Source organism: Chinchilla lanigera, unplaced genomic scaffold (genome assembly GCF_000276665.1).
Source record: "Chinchilla lanigera isolate Chin_1 unplaced genomic scaffold, ChiLan1.0 scaffold00124, whole genome shotgun sequence".
Classification (NCBI taxonomy): Eukaryota; Metazoa; Chordata; class Mammalia; order Rodentia; family Chinchillidae; genus Chinchilla; species Chinchilla lanigera.
In genome coordinates, this window is record NW_004955525.1 from 821,236 (window position 1) to 838,767 (window position 17,532).

The 17,532-nt window shown below is 34.7% G+C and overlaps 1 protein-coding gene across 1 annotated transcript in view; it reads left to right on the top strand.

Moving 5' to 3' along the window:
• Positions 1–17,532, top strand: part of Dach2 (dachshund family transcription factor 2) — a 618,325-nt gene that overhangs the window by 153,784 nt on the left and 447,009 nt on the right. The window contains exon 2 of the mRNA XM_005409722.1: positions 11,951–11,989. Within this exon, the coding sequence (XP_005409779.1) occupies positions 11,951–11,989 (39 nt within the window). The remainder of the gene's footprint in view (positions 1–11,950; positions 11,990–17,532) is intronic.

Below are 17,532 nucleotides of genomic sequence, written 5' to 3' on the forward strand. Positions count from 1 at the left end.
TTAACATAGTTGTTCTACTGTCTTCCTTTTCAATTTCATTGAAGAGTTTGAGGAGTGTTGTTATTAAATCTTCTCTGAATTTCTTGTAAAATTCTACTGTGAATCCATCAGGGCCTGAGATTTTCTTTGTCAGTAAGTTTTTCATCACATTTTCAATCTCATTAATTGATATTGGGTTGTTCAGGGTTTTTATATCTTCTTGACTCAACCTTGGAAATTGGTACATATCTAGGAATCTGTCCATTTCTTCTGAGTTTTCTATCCTATGGAAGTACAGATTTTCAAAGTAGGTATTAATGATCTGAATTTCTGTGGAATCTGTAGTAATTTCATCCTTTTCATTCCTTATTGCATTAATTTGAGTTCTTTCCTTTCTTTTCTTGATAAGGTTGGCTAGGGGTTTATCAATTTTATTTATTCTTTCAAAGAACCAGCTCTTTGATTCATTTATTTTTTGGAGGGTTTTCTTTGTCCCAATTGCATTATTTTCTGCACTGATCTTTATAATCTCCTCCCTTCTTTTGGCTTTAGGCTTGACTTGTTCTTTTTCTAAAAGTTTGAGGTACAGATTTAGGCTACTTATTTGTTCTCTTTCTGTTTTTCTATGTGTGAGTTCACCACTATAAATTTCCCTCTGACAACTGCTTACATTGCATCCCACAGATTCTGCTAAGTTGTATCTACATTTTCATATGTTTGTAGGTATATTTTAATTTCTTCTTTAATTTCTCCTGTGACCCATTGGTTGTTCAGGACATTTTTGTTTAATTTCCATTTGTTTCTTATGGAGTTTTTGAAGTTCCTTTTGTCATTAATTTCCAATTTCATTGCACTGTGGTCAGATAATATGCATGGGATAATTTCACTTCTTTTGCATTTAGGTAGCTATGCTCTATGGGCAAAAATGTGGTCGATTTTAGAGAAAGTCCCATGTGAAGCTGAGAGAATTGTATATTATGATGTCATGGGGTGGAACACTATGTATACATCTACTAAGTCCATTTGTTCACAGCTTTGGTTCAGATGTGTTATTTCTTTGCTGATTTTTTGTCCAGTTGACCTATCTCTTTGTGTCAATGGAGTGTTAAAGTCCCCTATTAAAATAGTATTATTAATTGTATGGGTTTTCATGTCTGTTAAGATTTGTCTTATATAGTTTGGTGCTACGATATTTGGTGCATACATGTTTATGATTGTTATCTGATCCTCTTGCAGTTTTCACCTGACACGTATGTGGTGACCTTCTTTATCTCTTTTGTTTGTTGTCAGTTTGAAGTTTACGTTGTCTGCAAAAATTACAGCTACACCTGCTTTTTTCTGGGTTCCTGTTGCACGGAGGATTGTTTTCCATTCTTTGACTTTCAGTCTATGGATTTCCTTTTGAATAGGATGTGTTTCCTGTGTACAGCATATCATTGGATTTTATTTCTTATTCCACCCTGCCAGTCTGTTTCTTTTGACTGGTGAATTGAGGCCATTTACATTTATGGTTATAAATGATATGTGTTGACATATCATTGCCATGTTATTTACTTCCTGTTGGTTTCCTACTTTTTCTACCTGTTTACTTGCTTGCTCTGCTTGAGAGCTCCTTTCTGCTCCTGAAATTGCAATCATTTTTTTCTCTGTCTAGAATATCTTTTAGTACTCTTTGCAATGATGGTTTGGCACTCGTGAAGTTCTTCAGTTGTTCTTTGTCATGGAAATATTTGATTTTTTGATTGATTTTGAAGGAAAATTTGGCAGGGTGCATCAGTCTTGGTTGGAAATTGTTTCATCTCAGGACCTGTAATACTTCATTCCAAGCTCTTCTCGATTGGATGGTTTGTGTTCAGAAGTTTGCTGTGATTCTGATGGGCTTTCCTTTAGAGGTAATCTGTTTCTTTTCTCTAGCAGCTCTTAATATTCTCTTCTTTTGCTGGATATCTGGGATCTTGATTATTACTTGTTTGGGTGTGGTTTTATTTTGGTTGTGGCTAGTTGGGGTTCTGTATGCCTCATTTACCGTACTTCAGCATCTTTTTCCATGCTTGGGACTTTTCTGCTATTATTTCTGCAAATATTCTTTTTATGTCATTTGTGGTGCCTCCTGCTCTTTCATTGACTCCTATTAGTCTTACATTATTTCTCTTTGCCTCATCTGCAGCTGTTGAGTTGATTTTTCCTGGATCCTTGTTAATTTTAAGAGATCCTTTCTTTCATGATCATTAGCTGCCATGGTGTCTTCAGTATCTGAGATTCTATCTTCAGCCTCATTCAAGTGGTTTTTGCAGCTTTCAGTGGATGTTTTGATTTTCTGGATATCTCTTTGAATCTGTTTCATGCATTCTAGTTCTGACCTGTATTGTTCATTTAATGTTTCCATCATTTTTCTATGCTCATCCATTTTTTTGTATATGTCTTTTTCCGATGTTCTGAGCAATTCTTTCATTATTGATGTCATTTCTTTTTTTACCTGAGTGATTATTTCTAATCTGATTTCTTCTATGGCCTGTTTGAGTTGTTTCTTTACTTCAGTTGTGATCATTTCAGAGATTTCACATATGTAACTTCCAACTTCTCCTATGTCCTTGTCTCCTGGACTTGTTCAAGGCGGAGTTGAGTACTGAGATTGTGTTTTGCTCCTACGTCTTATCCCTTTGGATGTCATATGGAAAGCGCTAAGCCAAATGCTACTCAGGCAGCTCACTTAATATGGAAAGTGCTGAGCCAAACACTACCCAGGATGCTCACTCTCTAGGGACCTTAGTTTACCTGAATATCAGACTTATCCCAAGGTGGTAGAGGGCTGTGGACCACTGGGCCCGGGAACCCCAGGCAATTGGTGCGGTGCACAGCTCAGACCACAATTTTGATGGTGGGGGAATACTGACCTTAAATACCAGGGTCTTCAGACCATCTGTGGAAAATGTATGAGCCTCAGCCATGAACCCAATGGTGGCCAGTCAGGGGCTGCTGCCCTGGATTCCTCAGGTAGCTGGTTGAGGGAGGGCTGGCCTCACCCACCAATGGAGAGGTCTGCAGAGATGGGGCTGTTCCCGTGTTGCTTCCCCATCCCAAGGGAACAGGGCCGGGCATCTGCACAGAACTCATCTGCCAACTGAGAGGTCCACAGCAACAGGGCCATTCCTGTGTTGTTTCCCCGTCCCAGTGCATTAGTGTTTCAAAACTGTATCATTTGTAATTTTAAGTCTAGTTCTAGTTCTTTCAACTGGTAAGGAATATGTTTCATTTTATTTTAAATAGCATGATTATTGATAAGAATGAAGTCAGGGGATGAATATGAGGGATTTAACAGACTTTCAAAACAATAATCCTGTTTATTCTCACTTTGCCTTGCAGTAACACATTAGAAGCACATCCAGGCCAGGTTTTCCTTGCTCAGACACTGATTGATTGTCTTCATCTGCAACTATAATAAACCAGATAAGATTACCAGAATGATCAATTAGCAAATGAACTCATTTTCTTAGAAACAACTTAAAGAAGTGCTGTTTACTGAACTGTCAGCTTTTTATACGTAATTCAAGCTTTTTTTCTTTTTTGGTCTTTTTGAGACAGGGTCTCACTATGCAGTTCAGGCTGGCCTTGAGCTCACTTTGTAACCCAGGCTGGTCTTGAACTCACAAAGATCCTCCTGTCTCAGCCACCCAAGTGCTAGGATTACAGGTGTGCACCACCACACCTGGCAGTAATTCAAGCTTTGTTAGACAAATAAGTCAAATGTGAGAAAAAGGTTAAGTTATAAATAAAAATTAATTTTTAAAATTTCCATTAATAGTGATTATATTTTTACATAATGTCAATGGAAACATTGTGGACAAAGATATTAAGACTTACATTCATTTAAAATTCATTAAGGTATTGAGAAATTTTAAATTTTAAAGTGTTGCACAGTATAAATGATTTCATGTACATTATGTAGTAATTCATGTATGTGACTGATATTTTCTGAGTTTGAATATGTGGAAGAATACTATTGAAAATACTATTTGGGATGTGTATCAGTCAGTGCTTACTAGAGAAACAAATTTAATGTAAATTATATGAATATATAAATATTTACACAATACACTTACAGTGGTAGTCCTCAGATTCATATGTGGAAGTGTGCCAAATGGATGTCTGTGTGCTTAATATCCAAAGGATCCAGCCAAAGGTCAAAGGCCTTACTCTAGTGTCCTGTGTGAGTCCATGCCAGGCAACTGAAGGTTCTAAGATGGAAAACTGAGGGGCCTGTGCTGGAGGATGAAGAGTCTGTGCTGGAAGAAAGGAGAGAATGTCCAAGTGAAAGTAAAGACTGGAGCTCCTCCAAAGAAGCAGAAGAGAGTCTTCCTTCTTCATTTCCCTTTTTATTCCCATGTACATGCAAAGTGGGCCTTCTGTGTTCAGCAAATCACTTCAGCCACACCCAGAACTATGCTGACCCAATTTAGTTCAGCCTTTCTTACTCAAGTTGACACAATCAGTTAACTGTCATGGGATGCATACTAAAGATGACTAACTGGCTCCATCTTTAGTGAAACATATATTTGTACACATACTGAAATAATCATTGTGTAGCATGAGAAGATTAAGTCATTCAAGTTTTTATAAGCATTTCCTTGAAAAATACATTTCATGGTATGAGCCACATCACATTTCTCAGATGCTTTGTCATCCCAAGGCACATGAGAAGTATTATTGAAATTTCTGAGGTTATTCAAATTGGACTGCTAATCTAGTATTTGTAAAAACGATCATCTATCAGAGACAACTGTTACAGAGTGTTGCATATATATATATATTCTGAATCTTTATCATCTACAAACAATATTTTAAATACCATATGCTCATTTATCTTCACTAGTGCCTCATCTTACATTCAGTATTTCTTTTCTTCTCTAGACTTTGATTTTTGAATCATACTGACTTTTAAAAGCTTCAAGCATAAGTACAAAAATTTATCAGAAAAGCAAACATTTTATATAAAAATTGTGATTTCCAATTATTTAGTCTAAGACATGCTGCAATGAGAAAAATCTTTCTTTGAGTCTGATTCAGATGATGTCTTTGGAGACTTAACTAGCCATAAACTTGTTTGGATGCCTTCTAGAAATTTGAATGAGACAGGAATATTCAAGTCATTATTTTTAAAATTTTAAAATGGAAGATATTTTGAGTTTGTTTCCTTTAACATACATAGTTACAAAATAATTTTCAGAACTCCTAAATAGATTAAATATCTTTAAACCAGCTGTTATAAATGAAGAAATGAAATATAACATGTATAGTTTTCAGCTAAGAGCGAGAGTCCTAAAAGGTCCAAAAGTGAAAATAACAGTTAGTATAATTTATTCCTGTTTGCAAAGATAACGTTTAACAGTGTTATCAATACAAAATGGGCATGGTGGCGCATGCCTCTAATCCCAGCACTCGAGAGGCTGAGGCAGGAGGATCATTGTGTGTTTGAGACCAGTCTAGGCTACAATGTAAGCTCAAGGGCAGCCTGAACTGCACTGAGAGACCCTGTCTCATAAAGGCAAAAAAAAAAAAGTTTAATCAACACATACTTACTAGAAATTTATTAAATATCAATGTTGTTGGATGGAAGTAGAAAAGTATTGCTTTTTCTTACACTCTGTTTATTTTCTATGTTGCTTCCCAAATCAATATTTTCATTATTGTATTGGGCCAGAGAAGCAAGTTACATGACTAGCAGATCATATTTGTGTAAGGAATAGCTTAATTAAGCACTCCCTCCAAACTGCGAGTATATACCAACTTAATAGCTGACTTCCACTTCAAAACATAGGAAGTATTTTTATTAATTTCTGGAATTTTAGATGTATAACTATTAATTTGAATGATATTGTTTGTATGTTTAATCAGTCTTTGATTTTTATGGAATCTTTTTTCACCTGACATATCCTGCTTTAGGAGCTTTTGTGTATGTAATAGTGTCAACTCCAAGAGTCAATGCTTTGCCTGTCCTATTGTAACAAACACACATAACTTTTTCTTAGATGGATTATCTAGTACTATTAGTACATCTTAAATAAACAGTATATGTGCAAGGAAGTTTCCAGAGATCCCATACTTCATTTTGCAATGTCAACTAATGTTTTGGTAAATTATACACTAAATTTTCAAATGGCAGCCACAAAACTCAAATTCCCACTGGTACCAGAAATGACATAAACTCATTAAAAGATTCAGCTTGAGAAATTGTGAGAATTGTGAGGTACAGAAGAATGTGTGCCTATGGGCAGCCACTGCTTCTCTATTTCTTCTAGTTGGGCTAATATAGTATGTGGAAGTCCTTTTGCCAGCGTTTATTTATTTATTTATTGTCTTTTTGAGATAGGGTTTCACTACATAGTTCAGGCTGGCCTTGAACTCACTTTATAGTCTAGGCTGGCCTCAAATTCACAGCAGTCCTCCTGTTTCAGCATCCCAAGTGCTGGGATTGAAGACATGCACTACGACACCCAGCTAGCTTTTCCTTTTTTAAAACAAGAATCTGGAAGTACAATTTTTATGTAAAATTTCCAGATTTTCAAAGTGTCAGGCAATCCAAAGTATATTTGTCAGGCCTGGGTTGTCAGTCTATAGATTGTACATTTAAAGCTGTTTATTTCATAAAGACCCCTGGCTAGAGATAAAGGACACCACAAAATCTTGTCTCTTCCAATAAGGACATAGATAATATGACCTTAGTATGTTCCCACAGAATGGGACAGATATGATACTCTTTGGGAGGAGAGTTCAAAAAACTCTCTCACTTCTAACAGTGAGAATTCTATACTTCAAAATTATATAAACCTGGCTCTAATCAAAGATGGGCACACTGGGTGGCAATCACTGCCATTAACTTTGATTGGAATGTTACTTAAGCTTGATTGTATCAACTTGATTTGCTTAAGAGCCAATGAAGGAATACTAAAGCAGTCTTCTGGGTGTGTGAGTGTGTCATTGAGGCAAGATACTGGGTATCATATCTGGTCTCTTACCCTTTACTCTCTGGAAATGTTACCTGTCCTCCTTATTGACCACAGTAAACTAAGCAGCTTTTTCCTGCCATGGCCCTCTGGATGAATTGCCCGCCTCAGAGTTAGCCAATTATGGACTGAATCTTCTGAAATTGTGAGCCAAATTAAATATCCTTTAAGTTGTGGGTGTCAGGTATTGTGTCTCAGTGAGAGGAAAGCTGACCAATACAGAAACTGGTACCAGGAGTGATATAATTGCTATGACTATACCTTACAATGTATTTCAAAAGTCTTTGAAATGGGTTGGCAGAAGAGGTTTGAAAAGGTTTAGAGATTCAGGCTAGAGAAGCTGTAGATTATTGTAAGTAGAGCATCATCAGTGCTTCTGGTCAGAGCTCAGAAATCAAGAATAGTGATAGGAATAAGAACAGTAAACGTTAAAAAAAAAAAAAAAACAGTAAAGGCTAAGCTCAAGAGGTTTTAGCTGGGAACAAAGATTCTTTAGGGAGTTGGACTAGAAGCCATGCATGTTACACTCTGGTAAAAAAGTCTACATCTTTCCTATGTCCTGAGGCTTTGTGGGAGGCTGCACTTAAGGCAAATTGATCTGAAAAATAAAATTTCAAGGCAGCTTAACATTCAAGACGTGGCATAGGTACTGCTTTGCTATATTTAGGCAAATTTAAAAGGAGAATGTACAACAAAATGCAGAACAGAAAATTTGAAAACCTTAAATTTTGACACAATACAAACCACATGTAATGTTGCAGTCAAAGGAGATGTATGCTCTTGAAGAGTTTATTTTCTTAAAAAACGAACCAAGTACTTTCTACAGGGACAAGCAGAAAGATGTCTCAAGGGCATCTCAGGACTCAGCAAGACCACAACTATCACAAGTTTCAAGGCACAAAAGTGTAAACATTTAAATTAAGAATACAATCATTTGACCCTTCGCTTGAGAAGGGACACCTAGAGTATTGATTGCCTGAGATTCCTTCCTCAGTGCTCAGTCATATAGGTACAGTGGTACATCAGTTCATGAACTTAATTCTTTCCAGTATGTTGATCACATAATTGCAAGCAGTTTGGTTTCAATCAGAATTGTGGAATGATTTCTGTGACCAGAATTGTGGAAAGAATTAAGTTCATGAACTAAATTGCCACTTTACTTAATGGCCACTATAACCCAAGCGGCCCTGGCTACTGCTTCTGCTAACAGCAAACCTTGCCATTGTCTATAGGATTCTGATTTTAGTAGCATGTAGATTGAGAGTTGTGGAGTCAGAAATGCTTCCACTCTGATTTCAAAAGAAAGCTTGGGAGACCAGTCAAAAATTCCTTAAGAGAATATTGTGTAAAGCTGTGGAAATGATGTTGAAAATGCAGTGGAGACACCAGGGAAAGGGAAACTCCAAGAACAGGATATATCTTTTGAGGAAAGCTGCACACTTTGGGAAATGCCAACATATAAAACAGGCCATAGAAATGGGGCCACACACCCTCTGAATCTTGCATCTTATCCTCATGTACCCCACATGCCAGACATGAAGCTAGAGGTTGTTATATAAGGTTCACTACTCAGACTTTCCTTTGAGTCTCAGAAGAGAATTTGACTTGGAATTTTGAGAAGTTCTTCAACGTTTGAGACTTTGGGAAAGGGATTATTCCATTCTTGGTTGTACACAGGCTAGTAGTTAACATGTTAGGCAGATTGTTAACTTGTTATTGTGTTTATTTGCAGATTAAGTGGTTTAAAGGTATGTGTTTGTGTGTCAAGTTGACAACGATTTTGTCAACTTGTTTGGCTTAGAAGTCACTGGGGGGAGTAGTAAAGCACACTTATATGTGTGTGTGGGGGGCCAAGGAGGTACAGTTTTGCACACTGTATATGACCCCTGGCCCTTTCCTTAGGGGCACTGTTCCCCTTTTTGGTTTCCCAACCACCAAAAAGTAAGAAGTTTTCGTCTGCCACACCATCCCACCATGATGTTCCTTCCTTAGAGTAAGCCAGGCATGGACTGAATCCTCTTAAACTATGCATCACTTTAAATTTTTCCTCCTCTGACTCATGGGCATTCGTAGTGTGTCCCATTATAGAATGCCACTAAAGGAAAGCTGAATGTTACACTAAAGGAAAATTGAATAGTACAATGAGCTTTTCCTGCACACACCAAAAGCCTGAAGAATCAAAGTACAATAGCTTATTTACTAGTAGTTTGAAGTAAAGATGACCTTGACTAAGTCAAAGTACAGACTTTTCTAATTATTAATTTTGAGGTGTCAGAGTGGAATAACATCTAGTTATAACTTATACTCAGGGGGAGGGTCTCTTTACAGTTAGGTTCATCAGTGTCTTAATAAGTTGAAGCAATGATGGTGATAGGAGCTAGTAAGCTATATAAAAACTCTTACTACTTATTACCAAATGTTGCAGGGTCTTTATTGGCAACCGTTCTATTGTTATTAGTGGGATACTGAATGTAGTGTCTGGCGCAATGTTTTTGACTACATGAAACTGCTTTTAGTCAGTGGCTGCAGAAGAATATGATCATATGTGTATTTTAACTATAAAGTTAATTTTAATTTCAGGCCCTTTGTTCATGATTTTAATTTTATATCCAGACTCAGAAGTGGGGAGGGACAGTAAATATAGACACTTAGCAAAGAAAGAAGAAGTGGAGATTATGCAAGCACTCTAGGCAATCTTCAGGGAAGCAAGATGATTTTCTTCACACCATAGATTGAGCTGATATTTGCAGCACCATGTTCTTCTTGAGCTAAATCTTCCAAAACATTGGTTATTTGGCATAGTATACAGAAATCTAATATTAGTTGTCATCCCACAAAGTACAAATTCGAAAGTATAGGAACCACATTCTATTAAGAATTTCAGCCATGAAGTATAGTGTATCTGTGGGTTCTGCATCCATGAACTCATTAAACTGTGGATTGAAAATATTTAGGAAAAATTATAGCTGTACTAAGCATATATAAAATTTTTCTAAACACTACAGTGCAACCAGTATCTACATACCATCTCTGTAGTATTATAAATGATCTAAAGATGCTTTAGAGTACGCGGAAGGGTATGCATACACTATATACAAATACTGTTTCATTTTATATAGGGATCCAAACATCCACACATTTTGGTGTGTGAAAGAGGCCCAGTACCCTTCAGAGATGCTGAAGGATAAATATATGTCCATTGAACTGGTAAATCTTGAGCTCTGTAAGTATAGCTATTATTAGGAATCAGTATGAAATACACTTTTCCACATTGGATAAGACAAATGAGGAATATTTAAATATCAATGGAAACTAACAGTTTTCTAAGAAAGTGTTAAATCTTTTAAATAAAGGACAACTAATTTATGAACTTTTGTAGATTTAGTGGAGAATTCCAGAATAACTGGAATCTTTCAGAAGTGAGCAATTTTATAATCTCAATTTAAACAATAAGTCTCTTCCTTAGAATTAAATTATTTCTTATATTTCAGGGAGTTGCACTATTATTAGATACATATAATGATAGCCAAAATGTTCCGTTAAGTTTGAAAAATTTTATAAATAAGAAAAAGTAGAACTTTAGAGGATATGTGAATAAAAACACTCAAATCTAGTGATGCATTTCCCATTTAATCAAGGTAGTATGTACTTTTCTTGATTTGGCAGTCAGGAATACATTCTGTTTAACAGAAGTGTCATTTCTACAACAGGTTGGATGAGTGAACTGTAAAGTTAAATCATGTAATTCTGACAGTGAGATGACAGGACACAAGAGTAGATGAAAGAATGCTTGCCTTCACTCCCACCTCTGCTTCCTAGAACTCTCAAAAACATATTTCAGTTGTTAGTAATTTTGATAAATTTCTGCATGAATGTAAAGTAGAGAAACACTTTTTTAAAAAATTAACCAAAAAAGTTATTGAAAAGGCATCAAAAAACCTAAAAGAAGATTCTTAACAAAAAAAATTGTGAGAAGAAGGAGAAGTGATGAACCAATTACATGTATTTGTAGTGGGTTTCATAAGAGGTTCTTTTTACTTTGATACTAAGACATGCAGAAGGTTCAAAAGATCCTGATTATATTTCTTATAGGTTTTTTTAGCATCCCAATTTATATTTTGTTATTCTTCATTAAAGTGTTGAGAATAATCAAAATTACTATACTGCTGGAAAGGATGGTTGTTTTGTTATTTAAGCTGATTGGCTTTCTTTTTAAATCTATATATTTTTTGTTAGTGTTTGATTTCTTGTGTTAATGTGTGTAAATCTGTGTGTGTGTGTGTGTGTGTGTGTGTGTGTCTGTGTGTCTGTGTGTGTCTGTGTGTAGCATGAGTAAATGAATGTGTAACCCTGTGGGGAAGATGTGAGTTAGTTCAGTATTTGTCCAGAAGTAAACATACAGTAAGCTGCATGATTAATGGATCCATGTTTAGGAAATAAGCACAACAGTACAATTGGCTTATTTTCATCATTCTGTTGGATAAATAAATAATGAAAAAAAAAGTAGATGTTCTTTTCTCCTTTTAAAAGTATTGGAATACCCAATGGGATGGGATGGGAAGGAAGGCTCTTGACAGAAATGGAAAAGACCGTATTGTTATATGTCATTTTAGAATTGACCCAAGCCTATTTTCTTCAGCAGAAATCTATAACCTTATTTCCATGTCATCATATAGAGAAAATACCTATACAACATTTTACATTATAATTTATTCCGTGAGATTAAACCAGAAATGTAATAACATTATCCATGTATTTAAAACACCATCTAATATCAATTCAGGTTTTTCTACATTTTTCTGCTCTTCCCCACTGATGTTTTATTGTGTGTAATGTATCCAAAATATCTGCAGAATTTAAGACCGTTTTTTGTGAAATATGATAAAGCCTTGATTAATTGGAAGCTAATTAATGAGAATTATCAATTAACCAGTTTTATTTATTTATTTTCTGCTACACTCTCCTTTTAGAAGGAAGAGGCAAATGACAAGAAAACAAGCTGTTAACAGGTATTTATGTATTTATTTTTTAAAAATCAACTTCCTGGGAATGTCCTGGAGCTTGTACAGATTCCGCCCAACTGACATAATCTTGTTCCCTAAACTATACTTACTAAAGTAAGAAAGGGGAGCCGTTAAAAATTTTCAGCAAAGAATTTTAAATGTTGCTTAATCCTTCATGATAATAAGAAAAATGAAATCCAAAGAGTTTATTAGAACTTGCGCATCTATTTGAAGTTTCTAGTTAAGTGGTGTCTTCATGCTTTCACTGTTTTCAGTTAGTCATTATTTACATGTATTACCTAGGAGTGGATTTCAGAACCATACAGTGGGGTAATGGTTTGTAGCCACAGGGAGCAACTCACCCTTTTGGAACAAAATAGAAATTAAAGAAAACTGCAAGATCATGGGGATTGACTAAAGGTCCTTGACATAAAAAAACTGTGACACTATTTTTAAATAATGGGAAAATAATTCAGATCCCCATCCATCTCTTGATGTGGAATGTTTGGGAAGGTGCATTCACTTATGCAGGGCAGCTTAATAGCACAGACTATTAAGTGTGCTACAGCAATAATGGAAAAGAACTAGGCCTCTAAGTACGAATCATTCTAAGCATTCAGCAAGCTGTTTGTAGACATGCTAGTTGTTCTAAAATATGTGAAATTATTTTTCTTCAAATACATTTTTAAAAATATTTGGAAATCCTCCAAAAATATGCATGAAAATTTCAGTTAGATTGCCATCTCAACAGAGATACCATATAATTCCAGGCCTCATACCTTTTAGGTAGTAATGGGGGAAGGAGTGGCCAGTGACTCAGAGACAAAGGAGGAGGAGGGCAACCCTGATCCTAAGGCATATTTTAATTTTGCCTGGCAGTAGTGCCCCCTTTCGACTTCCACACACCTTTCTCAGGCTAAATCACTTCTTGGTATTTTCTTTTCTTCTTTTTAGGATGCTTTTAATTCAAGATTTGTCTATATTTTATCTACAAGAAAACATTATATGGTTTTGGCGGTGATGGGGACTATCCTATGTTGTTTATCCTGAATTTTCAGCATAGAAAATGAAATTCATTATGATAGTGTTTCTAATATCTGGAGCATTTCACAGGATAGACGTGAGTTTTAAATATCATGTACACTAACTAATACCCTAGTGACCTGAGCCAGTGGACCTGCTTCCTTAAGTGCCAAAATTTGTATTTGAATGTGACATCAATGCAGGGGAGTTAGAATCCACTAGACTTGGGGCTGGGGCTTAAGCTCAGTGGCAAAGCACCTGCCTAGCAAGCACAAGGTCATGAGTTCGATTCCTGGTACCACAAAAAATAAAAAACAAAAAACGAGACTTTACTAATGAAAGATTTGAAGTAAAAATTGGCTAAGTTTAGATTTGGATATTTTATTTTTATTTTTTTAATTTTATTTTTAGAGATAAAGAGCGAAAACATATTAACAAACAGACAGACATAAATGAAACAACATAAAAATAATACAGAATTTCAGATTGAAAATGCTTCAGATTTTATATGAATGTAATCAAATTCTGGCATCAAAATACCTCTCATCTTTATTTTCCTAGTAAGTGAAAGGAAAATTAGGTACAACTTCTTAATTAAATGAAACAGCACTTTTTTGTTTTTGTTTTTTCGGCTTTTTTCTCCGGTACCGGGAACCAAACTCACGACCTTGCGCTTGCCAGGCAGGCGCTTTGCCGCTGAGCTAAATCCCCAGCCTCTGGAACAGCACTTTTTAAACTGTATAGTTTTATTTTGGATCATATTACAAATGTACATACATATGTAATAAGATTTTACACTTACCAAACTATGAGAAATATGCAGTGTTTTTGCAAGTATATACACTAACTCCTTCACATAACCAACAGAAGAATTAAAAGAGTCAGAAACTCTGATACCTATAGAGGCAAGGTGGGTAACACAAATGAAAGACCAGAAAACAACAGGTAGTTGTAAGGACTATGGTCAACTAGAAAGTATATATTTTTTCTAGGGGTGGTAGCTATTATTACCTCAGCAGATTGTTACCATATGGGAATGTAGGCTGAGTTTCATTATAGTCTTATTTTTTTAAAGAAGCTGAGAATCCAGACTTTTATAGGAAATTATCCAATCCTTTAATGTTAGCAACTAAATCAATAAAAACAAGAACAAAGCAACACTTAAGGCAAAATAAAACCCACATGGGATCTGGATCTAGACTATTGGCTTCAGTTTATAATCTCTGCTCTAAATTTTAAATCCACAAGGTACTGAAAATACAACAGAAATGCAGACCACACACACACACACACACACACACACACACACACACAGTCTTTTATAAATATAAGTAAAGTGCTCAAAGTTCGAAAATTATGTATAATAAAGAAATACTAAGTGGAGTACCTATAAATAATACTTCTAGTATTCAAAATGGTGGTTATGTACTTTATGATTTTTACAAATTGCATAAGAACTAATATAGCTTTCCCTTAAAGTGGTTTGACAATAAAGTTACAAAATTTTGTTTTTAATTTTATGAATGAAACATAGCATAAAGGAAATCATTGATTCCATGTCCACAATAGAATATGTTCAGTAACATAATTGGGTTTTGAGTAAAGATCAATTTGTTTCACTTTGATCAGAAGATAGTCATATGTATAGCATGTGTTGTTTTATTTTAGATTGGTTTTCTTCCAAATTAACTTCTGATTTCAACTACAAAAATTCCCTTATTTTTACAAATCGCTAAGATAACAAATAAAATAAATGTCAATAGTTAACATAATAAAACTTTATTTGAACTTTTGGTAGGCATTAGTAAAGATAAAACAAAATCAGTCATCTGAGATTTTATTAAGAGGTAAATGTTTTACTTACCTTAAACTTGGCTGGTATGTCTGTCCTGCCTTTGACCTTAGTATTTAATCCACTTATACTGCAATGCTTTCGCCATGTGTATGTGCTTTTATTACTGGTAATCTGAAAGCATATTTGTCTAAAAAGGAATCAAATTCCAATATCTCTAGATAAAAAAAAATTAAAGGAAACACTCCCCACTGATAAACTTACTTTAATAATCCTATTGATTTTCATCATAAATTCTTAGCATAGTAAATTTTTAAAATTTATTTCAAAAATAAAAGGGAAACATATTAACAAACAGACATCCATTTACAAAAAAGCATAAGAATAATAGAAGCAAAGCCACTTTGAAGATATCAATATGTAATACAACCACCATTGTTAATTCCCTACCAGTTTGTTTGTAACTCTGTATTGTCTGTATTGTGCTTGTGATATGTTGTAAAATGTTGTATGTCTGTTAATATTTCCCTCCTTTTATCTTTAAAATAAAAAAAAAAATAGAAACAATACAGAGTTACACACAAAGTGTTAGGAAATTGACAATGGTTGTTATATTACATATTGATATCTTCAAAGTGGTTTCTCAGGAAAACAAATAGAGACATGCAAGATTTATCAAGTAACTAATCATTAACTGTTCCTTTCAGTAAAGCGATAGAAGTCAGTAATACAACTATGTTAGCTATCCTGTATATACATACATCCGTAATTTCCCCTTCTTTCTTTTCTCTTTTCCCTCACCCCAGTTGCTCTTTCCTTTTGAGCATTTTCCTTTCATTTCACAGTGTCTATCATACCTCCTAATTTTTATTCACTCTTTCAGGTACTTATACTAGTGAGACAATACGTTGCTTACACGTGGAGGTCTGGTTTATTTCACTAATCAGTATGGTCTCCAGTTGTGACCATTTACTTGTAAAAGCCTTGAGTTTATCTTTCTTTATAGCTGAGTAATATTCCATTATATAAAAGTACAACAATTTTTTTAGCCATTCCTCAGTGGATGGACATGTGGCTTAGCATAGTAATTTAACATTGTCATTTCTTATGGGAAATTTGGATTTTTAGAAAAACAAGCAATGAAAGAAAAAGAAAGCGCATGAGAGAGAGAGAAAGAGAGAGAGGCAGAGTGTGAGCGAAAGGTACAATCTCAAAGTCCAGATAACTAAAAGAACCCTCATTTGGTGACCATCTCTGCAGTTGAAGATTTAGCACAGAAAGATGATAAATGTCAAAAAACTGATGAATGCATATGACAGTGTACAAAATACTCATGCATGCTTAAATTTGCATAGATAGTGTTGCCCTTTGTAGATTATTAGTACTGATGCCAATACTATGTTTAAATATATTAATATGTTAATAACATCTTTAAATATATTAATTAATTAAACCTGATAATAAAATGTGACCAGTGTGAGAATATGAATAAGGCAATTCATGATAAAATTTTGAGCAAAAAGTCATTTTTTGCCAGAAAGTAATAATATCTACCATTCATCAACATGATCTGATTTGATTTTCCATGTATTAGTGCATCAAATTATCTTAACATCTTTAGATTAACATGTTAAAATCATTGTTTGACAGATGATGACACTGAGACACAGAGAGTGTTAAATGACTTGTTCAAGAATATACAACCTACAATTATGAGAGACAGCATTTGATTGAAGGTAGTTGCATTTTAAATTGCACTACTTTGGACCCGTATATTTTATAACCTGCAAAGTGGAATCATGTTAACTACTCAAATACCTCACTTCAATTTTAAATGATAAAGAGAATGTCTATTCTGAGATAACTTTTAGTATTACCAGTTTAATAATGTAAAAAGTTGGAAAGTTTAATATAAAACTTTCAAATAGTGCAGAAAACAAAGTCAATTGTCAAAAAACAAACATGAGTGCACATATATCACTGCGGTATGATGTTTTCAGTTTTTCCCAAAAAAATACCCAGAATGGGAATAGCTGGGTTAACTAGAACCACTAATTCTAGTTTTGTGAGGAATGTCCACAGTAATTTCCACAGTGGTTTCACTAGTCTAAACTCCCACCAGTGGTGGAAAAGGGTTCCCTTTTCCCCACAGTCCCACCAGCACTTAATATTGGTTGATTTCTTGATGATACCATTTTTTCTGGGGTGAGATGGATTGTCAGTGTTGTTTTAATTTGCATTTTTCAAATGACCAATGATGTTGAACATTTTTTTCATATATTTATTTTCCATTTGTATTTCTTCATCTGAGAAGTGCTATACATCTCAGATGCCCATTTTTGGATTGTGTCTTTGAATTTTGGGTGCCTGATTTTTTTTGATTCTTTATATATTCTAGATAGAAGCCCTTTGTGTAAGGGACAGCTTGCTAAAATTTTTTTCCACTTCATAGATTTTCTTTTTACCCTGTTGATGATTTCTTTTGATGTGCAAAAACTTTTCAATAAGATGAGATCCAAGTTGTTGATTCTTTGAAGTATTTCCCATGCAGTTTGTTTTTTTTCCCATGAACTCTCTGCATATGATTATGTCTTCAAGATTTCTGCCTACTTTCTCTTCCAGTAGATTTAGTGTTTCTGTTTATTTTTTTTTAATTTTTATTTTAAAGATAAAAGGAGGGGAAACATTAACAGACATACAACATTTTACAACATATCACAAGCACAATACAGAC